Source organism: Phasianus colchicus, chromosome 31 (assembly GCF_987193195.1).
Source record: "Phasianus colchicus chromosome 31, bPhaCol1.hap1.1, whole genome shotgun sequence".
Taxonomy (NCBI): domain Eukaryota; kingdom Metazoa; phylum Chordata; class Aves; order Galliformes; family Phasianidae; genus Phasianus; species Phasianus colchicus.
The window spans coordinates 842,723-863,078 of record NC_143466.1 but is presented as its reverse complement, the minus strand read 5'-3'; the positions used below and the strand labels follow the sequence as shown (position 1 = coordinate 863,078).

Sequence of the window (20,356 nt, the reverse complement as noted above, 5' to 3'; positions counted from 1 at the left end):
ATGACTGGAGTCACTGAAGATCTATGAGAAAGCAAGAAAACACTTTAAATGGCTTAAAATAGGATGAATTTTGTAGAAGATAACAGACAAGTTAGGAGGACTGACTTCTGGGGTCAGACAGGGTGAGCCCATCTTCTCCACCTTGCCACTTGAGCAAGATTCACATACTCAATTATACCAAACACATCCATGGGAAGCTTACAAGTCTCTGTAGAATTATTTCAGAATTTAAATCATATGCAGTTGGCTGCATTATTCACATGTTCTGCTGACAGTGTATTTATCCCCATCATTCCAAATGAATCTGTAATCTGATGCTCCAGTAAATAGCACTATGCATTAATCTAGGTGGTAGAGTTCTCACTGAAGGTAACCAAATTTCTTAAGGTCGTTGTGTTAGTTCACTTGAATGCAACTACACTGAAGGTGTATTTCTAATTGTGATATATTGAACATAACAAGACTTCAGTGCCAAAACTGGGATCACTCAGTGTTTAAGTCAAGCTGAATACAAAGGGGTTTATATTCTCCCAAACTTCTTTAAGGCAACACTAGCACATTAGGATTAGGTGTTCTAACAGCAATAGACACCAACAAAGAGTGAAGTAAAGTCATTCTTGCTCTGACAGAGGGTATTCTGAAAACTGTGCGAAGGAGACTTTGTGCATGCATTCTAAAATAGGTTCTTGAGGATGTATCCATTCTCTCCTGAGGGGAGAAAAAGATGAAATCCATGAATATAGAAATAGCAGGAAAGGCAGAAGAGGTCAACAACAAATTCACTGACATGTAAGCTTAGATATCTTCATCTTCATGTGTGAATTCTGTCTGTACTCACTAAAAATGAGAGAATATTTGTACCTTGTAAATTCTTCTGAATATTTTTCAGACCATATACCAAAATGAGGAAGGCTGGCCCATATTCCATGCCATTTCCAGGTGAGAGGACTGTTTTTGCAACTGATATACAAGGATCTGCCATGACTGGTGATCATCTAGTGTCAGAAGTCAGAGGTATTCTTAAGTAGTGTGGTTTCAGCTCATCAGAAAGCTCTCCCATGCTAGCACAATAGCCAGCTTTTGCACATAAGTGTCATGAATGTTTCCTGTGGTGATCAGTGCACAGAAAAAGAATTCATGCTCTTCTTCACATCTGATGGAATAATCTCTACACAGGCATACACACACAAAACAATAGTGATCAGTTCCTGTGCTTAGAAAATACATGTGTAGGTTCATAGAAATACCTGGAGGCTCTCTCTACGTATTGACCAGCAGCCTGACATCAGAGTTTTCCTGCAGAAATAGTTCACAGAAGACTTAGCAAGCAATGGTGGAAGAATTTTATGTTTCAACTTGGTGGCACAAAGCATGGGGCTGAATACAGTGTACTCTGACATCAGACTCTAGACTTTAGTCATTAATTAACCGCGCATTTTCACTTCAACCATTCACTTGTCATCATCATCAAACCCCCATGCAATTCTTAGAGGCTCAGTGTCAGAACTGGTTGTAGCTGAACCTGTTGAGAAGAAAGGAAAAAGCTTCACATTCTGGATGTGATGATGAACAAAGCTAAAAGTGTACACCAATTTTTTCTGACGAACACTGAAGAATGATAACTTCTTGGATGAGATGTCCAGGAAGATCCCAATCTTCTGTGGTCTACCACTCACTGTCAAACGGGTCCAGGGATCTGAGTGGGCCCAATACTCTTGCCCATCTGCTAACCCTATGACCCAGAAACCATTCTCTGGGGACAGAGCCACTGTCTCTTTCCGGGTCACAGTCTCCTGGGCAACACCCAAGTTCCAGTTGCGCTTCTTTCCAACATCCACTTCCCAATAATGTCTCCCCGCTGTGTAACCTTCCTTCGCCAACAGAAAAGTGTGGGAATCAAATCTCTCCTCCTTGCTGGGCACCTTTCTCATCACACCAGTGTCTGTTACACTCTTCCCATCTTCAGACACTTGCAGTTTAGGATGAGCTGTGTCAGCATCGAGGGTGACATCAACTGCGATAATAAGGCAATTTGTTAAGTACTAAATAACAAGAGGTCTATTGCTTTGAGGCTTCCTGCTGTTTGATCCTATGAATATATATTTATTCCTCTGCCTCGCCTTGATCTCCACTCTGATAGATCCTAGGAAATTTCTTTGCCCAGGATACCGCCAACTTCTGGCAACCCAAGTCATCTCCCTTCTCCTTTGTGTCTCATCTGTGACATACTGAAAGACACCAGCATGCAACTATGGCATGCAACACAAAGGAAAAATGTAAGGAGATTATGAGCTTTTGACTAAGGAATTGTTCAACACTAAGGAAGAGACCAGACTATAAGAGCCATGCTTTGGAACACAACTCCTCTTTCAACAAAACCAGAATCACAAAATCTTCTTGCAAGGGAACGAGGAATAATGCCATTTGCCAAGGTTGCATGATAAATTCAGCAGGTTTGTGTACACTTAGCAGTAGTATTGCTCTAGCTGAACACCCTGAATCAAATGCCTCTTTCTTACACAGACCAAACCTCTAATTTTATAGAGGAAACAATTCTGTTATATATCCCAGAAGAACAGAAATTACTGAGACATTTCTAAGCCAGCAAATGGATAACTAAAGGATTCAAAATAAGTTCTTTCTCTTGTGCTGTTACTTATAGAACAAGTGGCCTGAGAACAAATGGTTACTCAAGAGCTATATTAAAGCTTTAAGAGATGGGATTCAGAATGGTATTTTTCTTACCTTTATGTCTTTGCGCACGCAATAACTCTACAGAAAACAAAAAAAGGAAGAAAAGTGTTTTCTGAAAATCTAGTCTCCAGTGACTTAACAGCCCACGCTACTGGCAGACAATCGAGCACTAGTGTTATTGCTTGCCTGTTCTGCAGGTAAGAAAACCATTTTATAATGATTATTTTCCATGACAAAGGACAAGAATATTTGAAACCAGGAAAACATCAGCTGATTACACAGAAGTGTGTTATACCAAAGTAAGTACAAAACTTCCATGAGATCCCACACAACTAAATGGAAGAGGCAAAAGCTATTGTGTCTGTGACAGAACCCAGTGAGTCTACTTCTCTGGAGATACTCAAAACACACAAGGACATTTTTCTGTGCAACCTATAATAGGAAACCTGATTTAGCAGGAGGACTGGGTGACCTAGAGGTGTCCTTTGTAAGCCACACAATTTTGTGATTCTGAGATCAGTTTTGAAAATCGGAAGCTGCGGGAGAGAACTACCCAGGAGATGAGGAGAAACACATCCCTGGTGAAGTCCTCCCTTCACACTTGGTGTTGCAACATGAGCACTCAAGGAAACTCTACTCTTAACATTCACTGAACAGATTCTGAGAGTGCTGAAAGGCAAAGACAACACAAACAGTTACTCCACAGTTAGGTTGAAGAACCACTTCCAAAACAAGCAGATAAAAAACCATTATGCAAGTGGTCCAGACTCCTCAAAAGTAGCATACAACATTCACACTGGCCACCACAAAGCAATGAAGTCCTGAACAATAAGAGAAAATCCACGTGGCTCAGATAATATTCTTGAGACCAACCCAGGAGATGACAAGGACCAGTTGGAACGCTGACACTGGGGAGATGGCAGGCTCAACCACAGACATGACTGGAGACACTTGGCATGGCTGGAATAGCCCTCTCTGCTATTTCCAAGGCCTTATCCCAATAGCAAATGCCTGAGGGCAAGCTGAGGGACTCAAACTTATTTACAATGAGCTCCACCGCCAAATCAATGCAGCCAGTACAGAAAAAGACACATTGTCAGTCACAAGTGCAAAAGTTCCAGAGCACGGCTTACTTGGATTCCCCAACCCAGCAAGGATGCAGGATTCAGGAGGTGCCCTGGCTCATGCCACATCATGCAGGCCCACGTACCCCAAAGATTACAGACAGTATAATTTCACCACTCAAAGCAATAATGTGAAACACAGTAGAATGTGTTGCCATGGGGACAGCCATAACAAGCCTTTGAGTCAGAGCCATGCCTCAACAGTCCCTTCTACATTTCCATTTGGTCCAAAAACTCCTCCACAAAATCACACAACCTCCACCACAATACCACGACAAATAAACCTGAATATTGGTGGGAGGGATGCCTTCAGAGGGGACAGTCCCACTCACCATTCTCCTTCTTCAGAGTCTCTGCAGAAAGACAAGGAGGAAGGGGGGAAACACCTTGGTTAGCACCCTATCACTCACAAATGCTTGGGAACACTGCTGTGGGACGCCTTCAGCAAGGCACCCTCAAGCTACATAAACACAGTCGTTTTCCTCAAAATTCCTCACACACACAAGCACTGGGACATCACGTTGCAGAAGCTCACCTTTCTCTGCATCCTCCTGCGCTCTGCCTTGCTTCTGGAGCTCCTCTGAAAAATACGTGCGGGGAGAAGGAAGAGAGATCACGATCTGTCCCAGGAAGGAAGCGATGCCAAATGACACGAAAAGGTCCCCGTGAGCTCTGGCCACAGCAGCACCCAGCTGCAGTGATGGGAAAGCCCCACGGCCCTCCATGCTGCTCCCCATCTCTCAGGGACATGGTCCATGCGCGACCAAACGTGGAATAAGCCACCCCCACAAAAATGTCCCCGCACCCGCTTTTCCACATCACACAAGCACCTCTACCAGCCCTTAGTATGCATCACGGAGGCTGGAATTCCGCTCCCGTGCATCCACTTGTTTCCACAAGCTGCTGAGTTCAGGATTGACACTGCTACATGCCTCTGGAAATGTAACACTGGCAACTCCTCAGCATCAGTAATCCAAAGCATAAAAGAACATCCCAGTACTTCTGCTCATTCAGGAATGGCTCAGGGAACAGCCCAGCAGACCAAGAGTAGCAAATCCCAACAGAATTCGCCTTTCCCCTAGCGTCTTTGTCCCATCATCACACAGTGACAGAATACCGTGAAGATACACCTACCAAGCTACTTCGGACATTGTGCCAAAAGGGAAGCAAACCATTAGCAGAATCTCCACAGCTGCACTGCTGAGCTTGCACTCCAATTTAGAAGTTCTCAAAGCCATTGAGCAAGCGGCAAGGGGCTCAGACTTCCCCGTGGATGGCATTTCCTTTCTTTTGGGATGCAGGTCATCACGAGGTAATTCATTCAAACTTCTCACAGCAGCACTGACACCCAAACTACAAACTGCCTCCCCCATCTGAACAAGGTCCCAAACGTTAGCAGAACTTTCCAGCAGTTCTGATATTTGTAACACGTGGGTGACAACCGCGGAGGTGAAGCACGGCTTTTGCCAAGACCTTCCACCACAACAATCAGAGTCCCAGTGCCAGCACTCACGGATATGACACTACTAACATTCACTTACCAATCTGCTCTTGACATTGTGCTGAAAGGTAAAGACACCATGATTAGGAGCTCCAGAGTTGGGCTGCACAGCCAGACAGTCAAAACAAAGTGCCCGAATGCATTGCAGCACTGGCCTTAGGACACAGCCTTGGCAAAGCCAAAGCTGGAGAACACCAGCTGGAACAGGGAGACCAGGGTGGAGGCAGGCTAAGAAATGCACCCGTCTGGGGACACTCGGTATGGCTGGAATAGCCCTCCTCACCATCTCCAAGGCCTTATCCCCATCGGGAATGCATGCGGGCAAGCACAAGGACTCACCATACTTGGCACGAAGCTCCTCTGCACAGTCACCACAGCCACCACACAAGAAAACAACAAATTAGGCCCAACTACATCGTGCCCCGCACTTGCAGTTAGCATAAGGTTTCTCTAGAGGGACTTAGGCTCACACCCGCACAAGCTGACACTCACGTCCCCCACCATCACCACCCACAACTCAAACGGCAGCAGACAGGGCTGCCCGGGGCTCAGGCTCTCCCTCTCCACCCTCCACAGCTCTGTCTTCCCTCCACAGACCCTTTTGCACACTCTTCTCTTCCAAACACTCCAACACACACATCCCCATCACCAGCACCACACCACGACAAATAAACCTGAATACTGGTGGGAGGGATGCCTTCAGAGGGGACAGTCCCACTCACCATTCTCCTTCTTCAGAGTCTCTGCAGAAAGACAAGGAGGAAGGGGGGAAACACCTTGGTTAGCACCCTATCACTCACAAATGCTTGGGAACACTGCTGTGGGACGCCTTCAGCAAGGCACCCTCAAGCTACATAAACACAGTCGTTTTCCTCAAAATTCCTCACACACACAAGCACTGGGACATCACGTTGCAGAAGCTCACCTTTCTCTGCATCCTCCTGCGCTCTGCCTTGCTTCTGGAGCTCCTCTGAAAAATACGTGCGGGGAGAAGGAAGAGAGATCACGATCTGTCCCAGGAAGGAAGCGATGCCAAATGACACGAAAAGGTCCCCGTGAGCTCTGGCCACAGCAGCACCCAGCTGCAGTGATGGGAAAGCCCCACGGCCCTCCATGCTGCTCCCCATCTCTCAGGGACATGGTCCATGCGCGACCAAACGTGGAATAAGCCACCCCCACAAAAATGTCCCCGCACCCGCTTTTCCACATCACACAAGCACCTCTACCAGCCCTTAGTATGCATCACGGAGGCTGGAATTCCGCTCCCGTGCATCCACTTGTTTCCACAAGCTGCTGAGTTCAGGATTGACACTGCTACATGCCTCTGGAAATGTAACACTGGCAACTCCTCAGCATCAGTAATCCAAAGCATAAAAGAACATCCCAGTACTTCTGCTCATTCAGGAATGGCTCAGGGAACAGCCCAGCAGACCAAGAGTAGCAAATCCCAACAGAATTCGCCTTTCCCCTAGCGTCTTTGTCCCATCATCACACAGTGACAGAATACCGTGAAGATACACCTACCAAGCTACTTCGGACATTGTGCCAAAAGGGAAGCAAACCATTAGCAGAATCTCCACAGCTGCACTGCTGAGCTTGCACTCCAATTTAGAAGTTCTCAAAGCCATTGAGCAAGCGGCAAGGGGCTCAGACTTCCCCGTGGATGGCATTTCCTTTCTTTTGGGATGCAGGTCATCACGAGGTAATTCATTCAAACTTCTCACAGCAGCACTGACACCCAAACTACAAACTGCCTCCCCCATCTGAACAAGGTCCCAAACGTTAGCAGAACTTTCCAGCAGTTCTGATATTTGTAACACGTGGGTGACAACCGCGGAGGTGAAGCACGGCTTTTGCCAAGACCTTCCACCACAACAATCAGAGTCCCAGTGCCAGCACTCACGGATATGACACTACTAACATTCACTTACCAATCTGCTCTTGACATTGTGCTGAAAGGTAAAGACACCATGATTAGGAGCTCCAGAGTTGGGCTGCACAGCCAGACAGTCAAAACAAAGTGCCCGAATGCATTGCAGCACTGGCCTTAGGACACAGCCTTGGCAAAGCCAAAGCTGGAGAACACCAGCTGGAACAGGGAGACCAGGGTGGAGGCAGGCTAAGAAATGCACCCGTCTGGGGACACTCGGTATGGCTGGAATAGCCCTCCTCACCATCTCCAAGGCCTTATCCCCATCGGGAATGCATGCGGGCAAGCACAAGGACTCACCATACTTGGCACGAAGCTCCTCTGCACAGTCACCACAGCCACCACACAAGAAAACAACAAATTAGGCCCAACTACATCGTGCCCCGCACTTGCAGTTAGCATAAGGTTTCTCTAGAGGGACTTAGGCTCACACCCGCACAAGCTGACACTCACGTCCCCCACCATCACCACCCACAACTCAAACGGCAGCAGACAGGGCTGCCCGGGGCTCAGGCTCTCCCTCTCCACCCTCCACAGCTCTGTCTTCCCTCCACAGACCCTTTTGCACACTCTTCTCTTCCAAACACTCCAACACACACATCCCCATCACCAGCACCACACCACGACAAATAAACCTGAATACTGGTGGGAGGGATGCCTTCAGAGGGGACAGTCCCACTCACCATTCTCCTTCTTCAGAGTCTCTGCAGAAAGACAAGGAGGAAGGGGGGAAACACCTTGGTTAGCACCCTATCACTCACAAATGCTTGGGAACACTGCTGTGGGACGCCTTCAGCAAGGCACCCTCAAGCTACATAAACACAGTCGTTTTCCTCAAAATTCCTCACACACACAAGCACTGGGACATCACGTTGCAGAAGCTCACCTTTCTCTGCATCCTCCTGCGCTCTGCCTTGCTTCTGGAGCTCCTCTGAAAAATACGTGCGGGGAGAAGGAAGAGAGATCACGATCTGTCCCAGGAAGGAAGCGATGCCAAATGACACGAAAAGGTCCCCGTGAGCTCTGGCCACAGCAGCACCCAGCTGCAGTGATGGGAAAGCCCCACGGCCCTCCATGCTGCTCCCCATCTCTCAGGGACATGGTCCATGCGCGACCAAACGTGGAATAAGCCACCCCCACAAAAATGTCCCCGCACCCGCTTTTCCACATCACACAAGCACCTCTACCAGCCCTTAGTATGCATCACGGAGGCTGGAATTCCGCTCCCGTGCATCCACTTGTTTCCACAAGCTGCTGAGTTCAGGATTGACACTGCTACATGCCTCTGGAAATGTAACACTGGCAACTCCTCAGCATCAGTAATCCAAAGCATAAAAGAACATCCCAGTACTTCTGCTCATTCAGGAATGGCTCAGGGAACAGCCCAGCAGACCAAGAGTAGCAAATCCCAACAGAATTCGCCTTTCCCCTAGCGTCTTTGTCCCATCATCACACAGTGACAGAATACCGTGAAGATACACCTACCAAGCTACTTCGGACATTGTGCCAAAAGGGAAGCAAACCATTAGCAGAATCTCCACAGCTGCACTGCTGAGCTTGCACTCCAATTTAGAAGTTCTCAAAGCCATTGAGCAAGCGGCAAGGGGCTCAGACTTCCCCGTGGATGGCATTTCCTTTCTTTTGGGATGCAGGTCATCACGAGGTAATTCATTCAAACTTCTCACAGCAGCACTGACACCCAAACTACAAACTGCCTCCCCCATCTGAACAAGGTCCCAAACGTTAGCAGAACTTTCCAGCAGTTCTGATATTTGTAACACGTGGGTGACAACCGCGGAGGTGAAGCACGGCTTTTGCCAAGACCTTCCACCACAACAATCAGAGTCCCAGTGCCAGCACTCACGGATATGACACTACTAACATTCACTTACCAATCTGCTCTTGACATTGTGCTGAAAGGTAAAGACACCATGATTAGGAGCTCCAGAGTTGGGCTGCACAGCCAGACAGTCAAAACAAAGTGCCCGAATGCATTGCAGCACTGGCCTTAGGACACAGCCTTGGCAAAGCCAAAGCTGGAGAACACCAGCTGGAACAGGGAGACCAGGGTGGAGGCAGGCTAAGAAATGCACCCGTCTGGGGACACTCGGTATGGCTGGAATAGCCCTCCTCACCATCTCCAAGGCCTTATCCCCATCGGGAATGCATGCGGGCAAGCACAAGGACTCACCATACTTGGCACGAAGCTCCTCTGCACAGTCACCACAGCCACCACACAAGAAAACAACAAATTAGGCCCAACTACATCGTGCCCCGCACTTGCAGTTAGCATAAGGTTTCTCTAGAGGGACTTAGGCTCACACCCGCACAAGCTGACACTCACGTCCCCCACCATCACCACCCACAACTCAAACGGCAGCAGACAGGGCTGCCCGGGGCTCAGGCTCTCCCTCTCCACCCTCCACAGCTCTGTCTTCCCTCCACAGACCCTTTTGCACACTCTTCTCTTCCAAACACTCCAACACACACATCCCCATCACCAGCACCACACCACGACAAATAAACCTGAATACTGGTGGGAGGGATGCCTTCAGAGGGGACAGTCCCACTCACCATTCTCCTTCTTCAGAGTCTCTGCAGAAAGACAAGGAGGAAGGGGGGAAACACCTTGGTTAGCACCCTATCACTCACAAATGCTTGGGAACACTGCTGTGGGACGCCTTCAGCAAGGCACCCTCAAGCTACATAAACACAGTCGTTTTCCTCAAAATTCCTCACACACACAAGCACTGGGACATCACGTTGCAGAAGCTCACCTTTCTCTGCATCCTCCTGCGCTCTGCCTTGCTTCTGGAGCTCCTCTGAAAAATACGTGCGGGGAGAAGGAAGAGAGATCACGATCTGTCCCAGGAAGGAAGCGATGCCAAATGACACGAAAAGGTCCCCGTGAGCTCTGGCCACAGCAGCACCCAGCTGCAGTGATGGGAAAGCCCCACGGCCCTCCATGCTGCTCCCCATCTCTCAGGGACATGGTCCATGCGCGACCAAACGTGGAATAAGCCACCCCCACAAAAATGTCCCCGCACCCGCTTTTCCACATCACACAAGCACCTCTACCAGCCCTTAGTATGCATCACGGAGGCTGGAATTCCGCTCCCGTGCATCCACTTGTTTCCACAAGCTGCTGAGTTCAGGATTGACACTGCTACATGCCTCTGGAAATGTAACACTGGCAACTCCTCAGCATCAGTAATCCAAAGCATAAAAGAACATCCCAGTACTTCTGCTCATTCAGGAATGGCTCAGGGAACAGCCCAGCAGACCAAGAGTAGCAAATCCCAACAGAATTCGCCTTTCCCCTAGCGTCTTTGTCCCATCATCACACAGTGACAGAATACCGTGAAGATACACCTACCAAGCTACTTCGGACATTGTGCCAAAAGGGAAGCAAACCATTAGCAGAATCTCCACAGCTGCACTGCTGAGCTTGCACTCCAATTTAGAAGTTCTCAAAGCCATTGAGCAAGCGGCAAGGGGCTCAGACTTCCCCGTGGATGGCATTTCCTTTCTTTTGGGATGCAGGTCATCACGAGGTAATTCATTCAAACTTCTCACAGCAGCACTGACACCCAAACTACAAACTGCCTCCCCCATCTGAACAAGGTCCCAAACGTTAGCAGAACTTTCCAGCAGTTCTGATATTTGTAACACGTGGGTGACAACCGCGGAGGTGAAGCACGGCTTTTGCCAAGACCTTCCACCACAACAATCAGAGTCCCAGTGCCAGCACTCACGGATATGACACTACTAACATTCACTTACCAATCTGCTCTTGACATTGTGCTGAAAGGTAAAGACACCATGATTAGGAGCTCCAGAGTTGGGCTGCACAGCCAGACAGTCAAAACAAAGTGCCCGAATGCATTGCAGCACTGGCCTTAGGACACAGCCTTGGCAAAGCCAAAGCTGGAGAACACCAGCTGGAACAGGGAGACCAGGGTGGAGGCAGGCTAAGAAATGCACCCGTCTGGGGACACTCGGTATGGCTGGAATAGCCCTCCTCACCATCTCCAAGGCCTTATCCCCATCGGGAATGCATGCGGGCAAGCACAAGGACTCACCATACTTGGCACGAAGCTCCTCTGCACAGTCACCACAGCCACCACACAAGAAAACAACAAATTAGGCCCAACTACATCGTGCCCCGCACTTGCAGTTAGCATAAGGTTTCTCTAGAGGGACTTAGGCTCACACCCGCACAAGCTGACACTCACGTCCCCCACCATCACCACCCACAACTCAAACGGCAGCAGACAGGGCTGCCCGGGGCTCAGGCTCTCCCTCTCCACCCTCCACAGCTCTGTCTTCCCTCCACAGACCCTTTTGCACACTCTTCTCTTCCAAACACTCCAACACACACATCCCCATCACCAGCACCACACCACGACAAATAAACCTGAATACTGGTGGGAGGGATGCCTTCAGAGGGGACAGTCCCACTCACCATTCTCCTTCTTCAGAGTCTCTGCAGAAAGACAAGGAGGAAGGGGGGAAACACCTTGGTTAGCACCCTATCACTCACAAATGCTTGGGAACACTGCTGTGGGACGCCTTCAGCAAGGCACCCTCAAGCTACATAAACACAGTCGTTTTCCTCAAAATTCCTCACACACACAAGCACTGGGACATCACGTTGCAGAAGCTCACCTTTCTCTGCATCCTCCTGCGCTCTGCCTTGCTTCTGGAGCTCCTCTGAAAAATACGTGCGGGGAGAAGGAAGAGAGATCACGATCTGTCCCAGGAAGGAAGCGATGCCAAATGACACGAAAAGGTCCCCGTGAGCTCTGGCCACAGCAGCACCCAGCTGCAGTGATGGGAAAGCCCCACGGCCCTCCATGCTGCTCCCCATCTCTCAGGGACATGGTCCATGCGCGACCAAACGTGGAATAAGCCACCCCCACAAAAATGTCCCCGCACCCGCTTTTCCACATCACACAAGCACCTCTACCAGCCCTTAGTATGCATCACGGAGGCTGGAATTCCGCTCCCGTGCATCCACTTGTTTCCACAAGCTGCTGAGTTCAGGATTGACACTGCTACATGCCTCTGGAAATGTAACACTGGCAACTCCTCAGCATCAGTAATCCAAAGCATAAAAGAACATCCCAGTACTTCTGCTCATTCAGGAATGGCTCAGGGAACAGCCCAGCAGACCAAGAGTAGCAAATCCCAACAGAATTCGCCTTTCCCCTAGCGTCTTTGTCCCATCATCACACAGTGACAGAATACCGTGAAGATACACCTACCAAGCTACTTCGGACATTGTGCCAAAAGGGAAGCAAACCATTAGCAGAATCTCCACAGCTGCACTGCTGAGCTTGCACTCCAATTTAGAAGTTCTCAAAGCCATTGAGCAAGCGGCAAGGGGCTCAGACTTCCCCGTGGATGGCATTTCCTTTCTTTTGGGATGCAGGTCATCACGAGGTAATTCATTCAAACTTCTCACAGCAGCACTGACACCCAAACTACAAACTGCCTCCCCCATCTGAACAAGGTCCCAAACGTTAGCAGAACTTTCCAGCAGTTCTGATATTTGTAACACGTGGGTGACAACCGCGGAGGTGAAGCACGGCTTTTGCCAAGACCTTCCACCACAACAATCAGAGTCCCAGTGCCAGCACTCACGGATATGACACTACTAACATTCACTTACCAATCTGCTCTTGACATTGTGCTGAAAGGTAAAGACACCATGATTAGGAGCTCCAGAGTTGGGCTGCACAGCCAGACAGTCAAAACAAAGTGCCCGAATGCATTGCAGCACTGGCCTTAGGACACAGCCTTGGCAAAGCCAAAGCTGGAGAACACCAGCTGGAACAGGGAGACCAGGGTGGAGGCAGGCTAAGAAATGCACCCGTCTGGGGACACTCGGTATGGCTGGAATAGCCCTCCTCACCATCTCCAAGGCCTTATCCCCATCGGGAATGCATGCGGGCAAGCACAAGGACTCACCATACTTGGCACGAAGCTCCTCTGCACAGTCACCACAGCCACCACACAAGAAAACAACAAATTAGGCCCAACTACATCGTGCCCCGCACTTGCAGTTAGCATAAGGTTTCTCTAGAGGGACTTAGGCTCACACCCGCACAAGCTGACACTCACGTCCCCCACCATCACCACCCACAACTCAAACGGCAGCAGACAGGGCTGCCCGGGGCTCAGGCTCTCCCTCTCCACCCTCCACAGCTCTGTCTTCCCTCCACAGACCCTTTTGCACACTCTTCTCTTCCAAACACTCCAACACACACATCCCCATCACCAGCACCACACCACGACAAATAAACCTGAATACTGGTGGGAGGGATGCCTTCAGAGGGGACAGTCCCACTCACCATTCTCCTTCTTCAGAGTCTCTGCAGAAAGACAAGGAGGAAGGGGGGAAACACCTTGGTTAGCACCCTATCACTCACAAATGCTTGGGAACACTGCTGTGGGACGCCTTCAGCAAGGCACCCTCAAGCTACATAAACACAGTCGTTTTCCTCAAAATTCCTCACACACACAAGCACTGGGACATCACGTTGCAGAAGCTCACCTTTCTCTGCATCCTCCTGCGCTCTGCCTTGCTTCTGGAGCTCCTCTGAAAAATACGTGCGGGGAGAAGGAAGAGAGATCACGATCTGTCCCAGGAAGGAAGCGATGCCAAATGACACGAAAAGGTCCCCGTGAGCTCTGGCCACAGCAGCACCCAGCTGCAGTGATGGGAAAGCCCCACGGCCCTCCATGCTGCTCCCCATCTCTCAGGGACATGGTCCATGCGCGACCAAACGTGGAATAAGCCACCCCCACAAAAATGTCCCCGCACCCGCTTTTCCACATCACACAAGCACCTCTACCAGCCCTTAGTATGCATCACGGAGGCTGGAATTCCGCTCCCGTGCATCCACTTGTTTCCACAAGCTGCTGAGTTCAGGATTGACACTGCTACATGCCTCTGGAAATGTAACACTGGCAACTCCTCAGCATCAGTAATCCAAAGCATAAAAGAACATCCCAGTACTTCTGCTCATTCAGGAATGGCTCAGGGAACAGCCCAGCAGACCAAGAGTAGCAAATCCCAACAGAATTCGCCTTTCCCCTAGCGTCTTTGTCCCATCATCACACAGTGACAGAATACCGTGAAGATACACCTACCAAGCTACTTCGGACATTGTGCCAAAAGGGAAGCAAACCATTAGCAGAATCTCCACAGCTGCACTGCTGAGCTTGCACTCCAATTTAGAAGTTCTCAAAGCCATTGAGCAAGCGGCAAGGGGCTCAGACTTCCCCGTGGATGGCATTTCCTTTCTTTTGGGATGCAGGTCATCACGAGGTAATTCATTCAAACTTCTCACAGCAGCACTGACACCCAAACTACAAACTGCCTCCCCCATCTGAACAAGGTCCCAAACGTTAGCAGAACTTTCCAGCAGTTCTGATATTTGTAACACGTGGGTGACAACCGCGGAGGTGAAGCACGGCTTTTGCCAAGACCTTCCACCACAACAATCAGAGTCCCAGTGCCAGCACTCACGGATATGACACTACTAACATTCACTTACCAATCTGCTCTTGACATTGTGCTGAAAGGTAAAGACACCATGATTAGGAGCTCCAGAGTTGGGCTGCACAGCCAGACAGTCAAAACAAAGTGCCCGAATGCATTGCAGCACTGGCCTTAGGACACAGCCTTGGCAAAGCCAAAGCTGGAGAACACCAGCTGGAACAGGGAGACCAGGGTGGAGGCAGGCTAAGAAATGCACCCGTCTGGGGACACTCGGTATGGCTGGAATAGCCCTCCTCACCATCTCCAAGGCCTTATCCCCATCGGGAATGCATGCGGGCAAGCACAAGGACTCACCATACTTGGCACGAAGCTCCTCTGCACAGTCACCACAGCCACCACACAAGAAAACAACAAATTAGGCCCAACTACATCGTGCCCCGCACTTGCAGTTAGCATAAGGTTTCTCTAGAGGGACTTAGGCTCACACCCGCACAAGCTGACACTCACGTCCCCCACCATCACCACCCACAACTCAAACGGCAGCAGACAGGGCTGCCCGGGGCTCAGGCTCTCCCTCTCCACCCTCCACAGCTCTGTCTTCCCTCCACAGACCCTTTTGCACACTCTTCTCTTCCAAACACTCCAACACACACATCCCCATCACCAGCACCACACCACGACAAATAAACCTGAATACTGGTGGGAGGGATGCCTTCAGAGGGGACAGTCCCACTCACCATTCTCCTTCTTCAGAGTCTCTGCAGAAAGACAAGGAGGAAGGGGGGAAACACCTTGGTTAGCACCCTATCACTCACAAATGCTTGGGAACACTGCTGTGGGACGCCTTCAGCAAGGCACCCTCAAGCTACATAAACACAGTCGTTTTCCTCAAAATTCCTCACACACACAAGCACTGGGACATCACGTTGCAGAAGCTCACCTTTCTCTGCATCCTCCTGCGCTCTGCCTTGCTTCTGGAGCTCCTCTGAAAAATACGTGCGGGGAGAAGGAAGAGAGATCACGATCTGTCCCAGGAAGGAAGCGATGCCAAATGACACGAAAAGGTCCCCGTGAGCTCTGGCCACAGCAGCACCCAGCTGCAGTGATGGGAAAGCCCCACGGCCCTCCATGCTGCTCCCCATCTCTCAGGGACATGGTCCATGCGCGACCAAACGTGGAATAAGCCACCCCCACAAAAATGTCCCCGCACCCGCTTTTCCACATCACACAAGCACCTCTACCAGCCCTTAGTATGCATCACGGAGGCTGGAATTCCGCTCCCGTGCATCCACTTGTTTCCACAAGCTGCTGAGTTCAGGATTGACACTGCTACATGCCTCTGGAAATGTAACACTGGCAACTCCTCAGCATCAGTAATCCAAAGCATAAAAGAACATCCCAGTACTTCTGCTCATTCAGGAATGGCTCAGGGAACAGCCCAGCAGACCAAGAGTAGCAAATCCCAACAGAATTCGCCTTTCCCCTAGCGTCTTTGTCCCATCATCACACAGTGACAGAATACCGTGAAGATACACCTACCAAGCTACTTCGGACATTGTGCCAAAAGGGAAGCAAACCATTAGCAGAATCTCCACAGCTGCACTGCTGAGCTTGCACTCCAATTTAGAAGTTCTCAAAGCCATTGAGCAAGCGGCAAGGGGCTCAGACTTCCCCGTGGATGGCATTTCCTTTCTTTTGGGATGCAGGTCATCACGAGGTAATTCATTCAAACTTCTCACAGCAGCACTGACACCCAAACTACAAACTGCCTCCCCCATCTGAACAAGGTCCCAAACGTTAGCAGAACTTTCCAGCAGTTCTGATATTTGTAACACGTGGGTGACAACCGCGGAGGTGAAGCACGGCTTTTGCCAAGACCTTCCACCACAACAATCAGAGTCCCAGTGCCAGCACTCACGGATATGACACTACTAACATTCACTTACCAATCTGCTCTTGACATTGTGCTGAAAGGTAAAGACACCATGATTAGGAGCTCCAGAGTTGGGCTGCACAGCCAGACAGTCAAAACAAAGTGCCCGAATGCATTGCAGCACTGGCCTTAGGACACAGCCTTGGCAAAGCCAAAGCTGGAGAACACCAGCTGGAACAGGGAGACCAGGGTGGAGGCAGGCTAAGAAATGCACCCGTCTGGGGACACTCGGTATGGCTGGAATAGCCCTCCTCACCATCTCCAAGGCCTTATCCCCATCGGGAATGCATGCGGGCAAGCACAAGGACTCACCATACTTGGCACGAAGCTCCTCTGCACAGTCACCACAGCCACCACACAAGAAAACAACAAATTAGGCCCAACTACATCGTGCCCCGCACTTGCAGTTAGCATAAGGTTTCTCTAGAGGGACTTAGGCTCACACCCGCACAAGCTGACACTCACGTCCCCCACCATCACCACCCACAACTCAAACGGCAGCAGACAGGGCTGCCCGGGGCTCAGGCTCTCCCTCTCCACCCTCCACAGCTCTGTCTTCCCTCCACAGACCCTTTTGCACACTCTTCTCTTCCAAACACTCCAACACACACATCCCCATCACCAGCACCACACCACGACAAATAAACCTGAATACTGGTGGGAGGGATGCCTTCAGAGGGGACAGTCCCACTCACCATTCTCCTTCTTCAGAGTCTCTGCAGAAAGACAAGGAGGAAGGGGGGAAACACCTTGGTTAGCACCCTATCACTCACAAATGCTTGGGAACACTGCTGTGGGACGCCTTCAGCAAGGCACCCTCAAGCTACATAAACACAGTCGTTTTCCTCAAAATTCCTCACACACACAAGCACTGGGACATCACGTTGCAGAAGCTCACCTTTCTCTGCATCCTCCTGCGCTCTGCCTTGCTTCTGGAGCTCCTCTGAAAAATACGTGCGGGGAGAAGGAAGAGAGATCACGATCTGTCCCAGGAAGGAAGCGATGCCAAATGACACGAAAAGGTCCCCGTGAGCTCTGGCCACAGCAGCACCCAGCTGCAGTGATGGGAAAGCCCCACGGCCCTCCATGCTGCTCCCCATCTCTCAGGGACATGGTCCATGCGCGACCAAACGTGGAATAAGCCACCCCCACAAAAATGTCCCCGCACCCGCTTTTCCACATCACACAAGCACCTCTACCAGCCCTTAGTATGCATCACGGAGGCTGGAATTCCGCTCCCGTGCATCCACTTGTTTCCACAAGCTGCTGAGTTCAGGATTGACACTGCTACATGCCTCTGGAAATGTAACACTGGCAACTCCTCAGCATCAGTAATCCAAAGCATAAAAGAACATCCCAGTACTTCTGCTCATTCAGGAATGGCTCAGGGAACAGCCCAGCAGACCAAGAGTAGCAAATCCCAACAGAATTCGCCTTTCCCCTAGCGTCTTTGTCCCATCATCACACAGTGACAGAATACCGTGAAGATACACCTACCAAGCTACTTCGGACATTGTGCCAAAAGGGAAGCAAACCATTAGCAGAATCTCCACAGCTGCACTGCTGAGCTTGCACTCCAATTTAGAAGTTCTCAAAGCCATTGAGCAAGCGGCAAGGGGCTCAGACTTCCCCGTGGATGGCATTTCCTTTCTTTTGGGATGCAGGTCATCACGAGGTAATTCATTCAAACTTCTCACAGCAGCACTGACACCCAAACTACAAACTGCCTCCCCCATCTGAACAAGGTCCCAAACGTTAGCAGAACTTTCCAGCAGTTCTGATATTTGTAACACGTGGGTGACAACCGCGGAGGTGAAGCACGGCTTTTGCCAAGACCTTCCACCACAACAATCAGAGTCCCAGTGCCAGCACTCACGGATATGACACTACTAACATTCACTTACCAATCTGCTCTTGACATTGTGCTGAAAGGTAAAGACACCATGATTAGGAGCTCCAGAGTTGGGCTGCACAGCCAGACAGTCAAAACAAAGTGCCCGAATGCATTGCAGCACTGGCCTTAGGACACAGCCTTGGCAAAGCCAAAGCTGGAGAACACCAGCTGGAACAGGGAGACCAGGGTGGAGGCAGGCTAAGAAATGCACCCGTCTGGGGACACTCGGTATGGCTGGAATAGCCCTCCTCACCATCTCCAAGGCCTTATCCCCATCGGGAATGCATGCGGGCAAGCACAAGGACTCACCATACTTGGCACGAAGCTCCTCTGCACAGTCACCACAGCCACCACACAAGAAAACAACAAATTAGGCCCAACTACATCGTGCCCCGCACTTGCAGTTAGCATAAGGTTTCTCTAGAGGGACTTAGGCTCACACCCGCACAAGCTGACACTCACGTCCCCCACCATCACCACCCACAACTCAAACGGCAGCAGACAGGGCTGCCCGGGGCTCAGGCTCTCCCTCTCCACCCTCCACAGCTCTGTCTTCCCTCCACAGACCCTTTTGCACACTCTTCTCTTCCAAACACTCCAACACACACATCCCCATCACCAGCACCACACCACGACAAATAAACCTGAATACTGGTGGGAGGGATGCCTTCAGAGGGGACAGTCCCACTCACCATTCTCCTTCTTCAGAGTCTCTGCAGAAAGACAAGGAGGAAGGGGGGAAACACCTTGGTTAGCACCCTATCACTCACAAATGCTTGGGAACACTGCTGTGGGACGCCTTCAGCAAGGCACCCTCAAGCTACATAAACACAGTCGTTTTCCTCAAAATTCCTCACACACACAAGCACTGGGACATCACGTTGCAGAAGCTCACCTTTCTCTGCATCCTCCTGCGCTCTGCCTTGCTTCTGGAGCTCCTCTGAAAAATACGTGCGGGGAGAAGGAAGAGAGATCACGATCTGTCCCAGGAAGGAAGCGATGCCAAATGACACGAAAAGGTCCCCGTGAGCTCTGGCCACAGCAGCACCCAGCTGCAGTGATGGGAAAGCCCCACGGCCCTCCATGCTGCTCCCCATCTCTCAGGGACATGGTCCATGCGCGACCAAACGTGGAATAAGCCACCCCCACAAAAATGTCCCCGCACCCGCTTTTCCACATCACACAAGCACCTCTACCAGCCCTTAGTATGCATCACGGAGGCTGGAATTCCGCTCCCGTGCATCCACTTGTTTCCACAAGCTGCTGAGTTCAGGATTGACACTGCTACATGCCTCTGGAAATGTAACACTGGCAACTCCTCAGCATCAGTAATCCAAAGCATAAAAGAACATCCCAGTACTTCTGCTCATTCAGGAATGGCTCAGGGAACAGCCCAGCAGACCAAGAGTAGCAAATCCCAACAGAATTCGCCTTTCCCCTAGCGTCTTTGTCCCATCATCACACAGTGACAGAATACCGTGAAGATACACCTACCAAGCTACTTCGGACATTGTGCCAAAAGGGAAGCAAACCATTAGCAGAATCTCCACAGCTGCACTGCTGAGCTTGCACTCCAATTTAGAAGTTCTCAAAGCCATTGAGCAAGCGGCAAGGGGCTCAGACTTCCCCGTGGATGGCATTTCCTTTCTTTTGGGATGCAGGTCATCACGAGGTAATTCATTCAAACTTCTCACAGCAGCACTGACACCCAAACTACAAACTGCCTCCCCCATCTGAACAAGGTCCCAAACGTTAGCAGAACTTTCCAGC

At 50.3% G+C, this 20,356-nt stretch overlaps 1 protein-coding gene across 1 annotated transcript in view; it reads right to left on the bottom strand.

Moving 5' to 3' along the window:
• Positions 1 to 1,259: 1,259 nt before the first annotated feature.
• The window catches only part of LOC116239061 (uncharacterized), a 39,834-nt gene continuing 20,737 nt past the window's right edge, over positions 1,260 to 20,356 (bottom strand). Inside the window, 8 exon segments of the mRNA XM_090127491.1 lie at positions 1,260 to 2,014; positions 2,746 to 2,772; positions 15,497 to 15,517; positions 17,005 to 17,025; positions 17,388 to 17,408; positions 18,896 to 18,916; positions 19,279 to 19,299; positions 19,482 to 19,526. Of these exon segments, the coding sequence (XP_089983617.1) occupies positions 1,452 to 2,014; positions 2,746 to 2,772; positions 15,497 to 15,517; positions 17,005 to 17,025; positions 17,388 to 17,408; positions 18,896 to 18,916; positions 19,279 to 19,299; positions 19,482 to 19,526 (740 nt within the window). The 3' untranslated portion in view covers positions 1,260 to 1,451.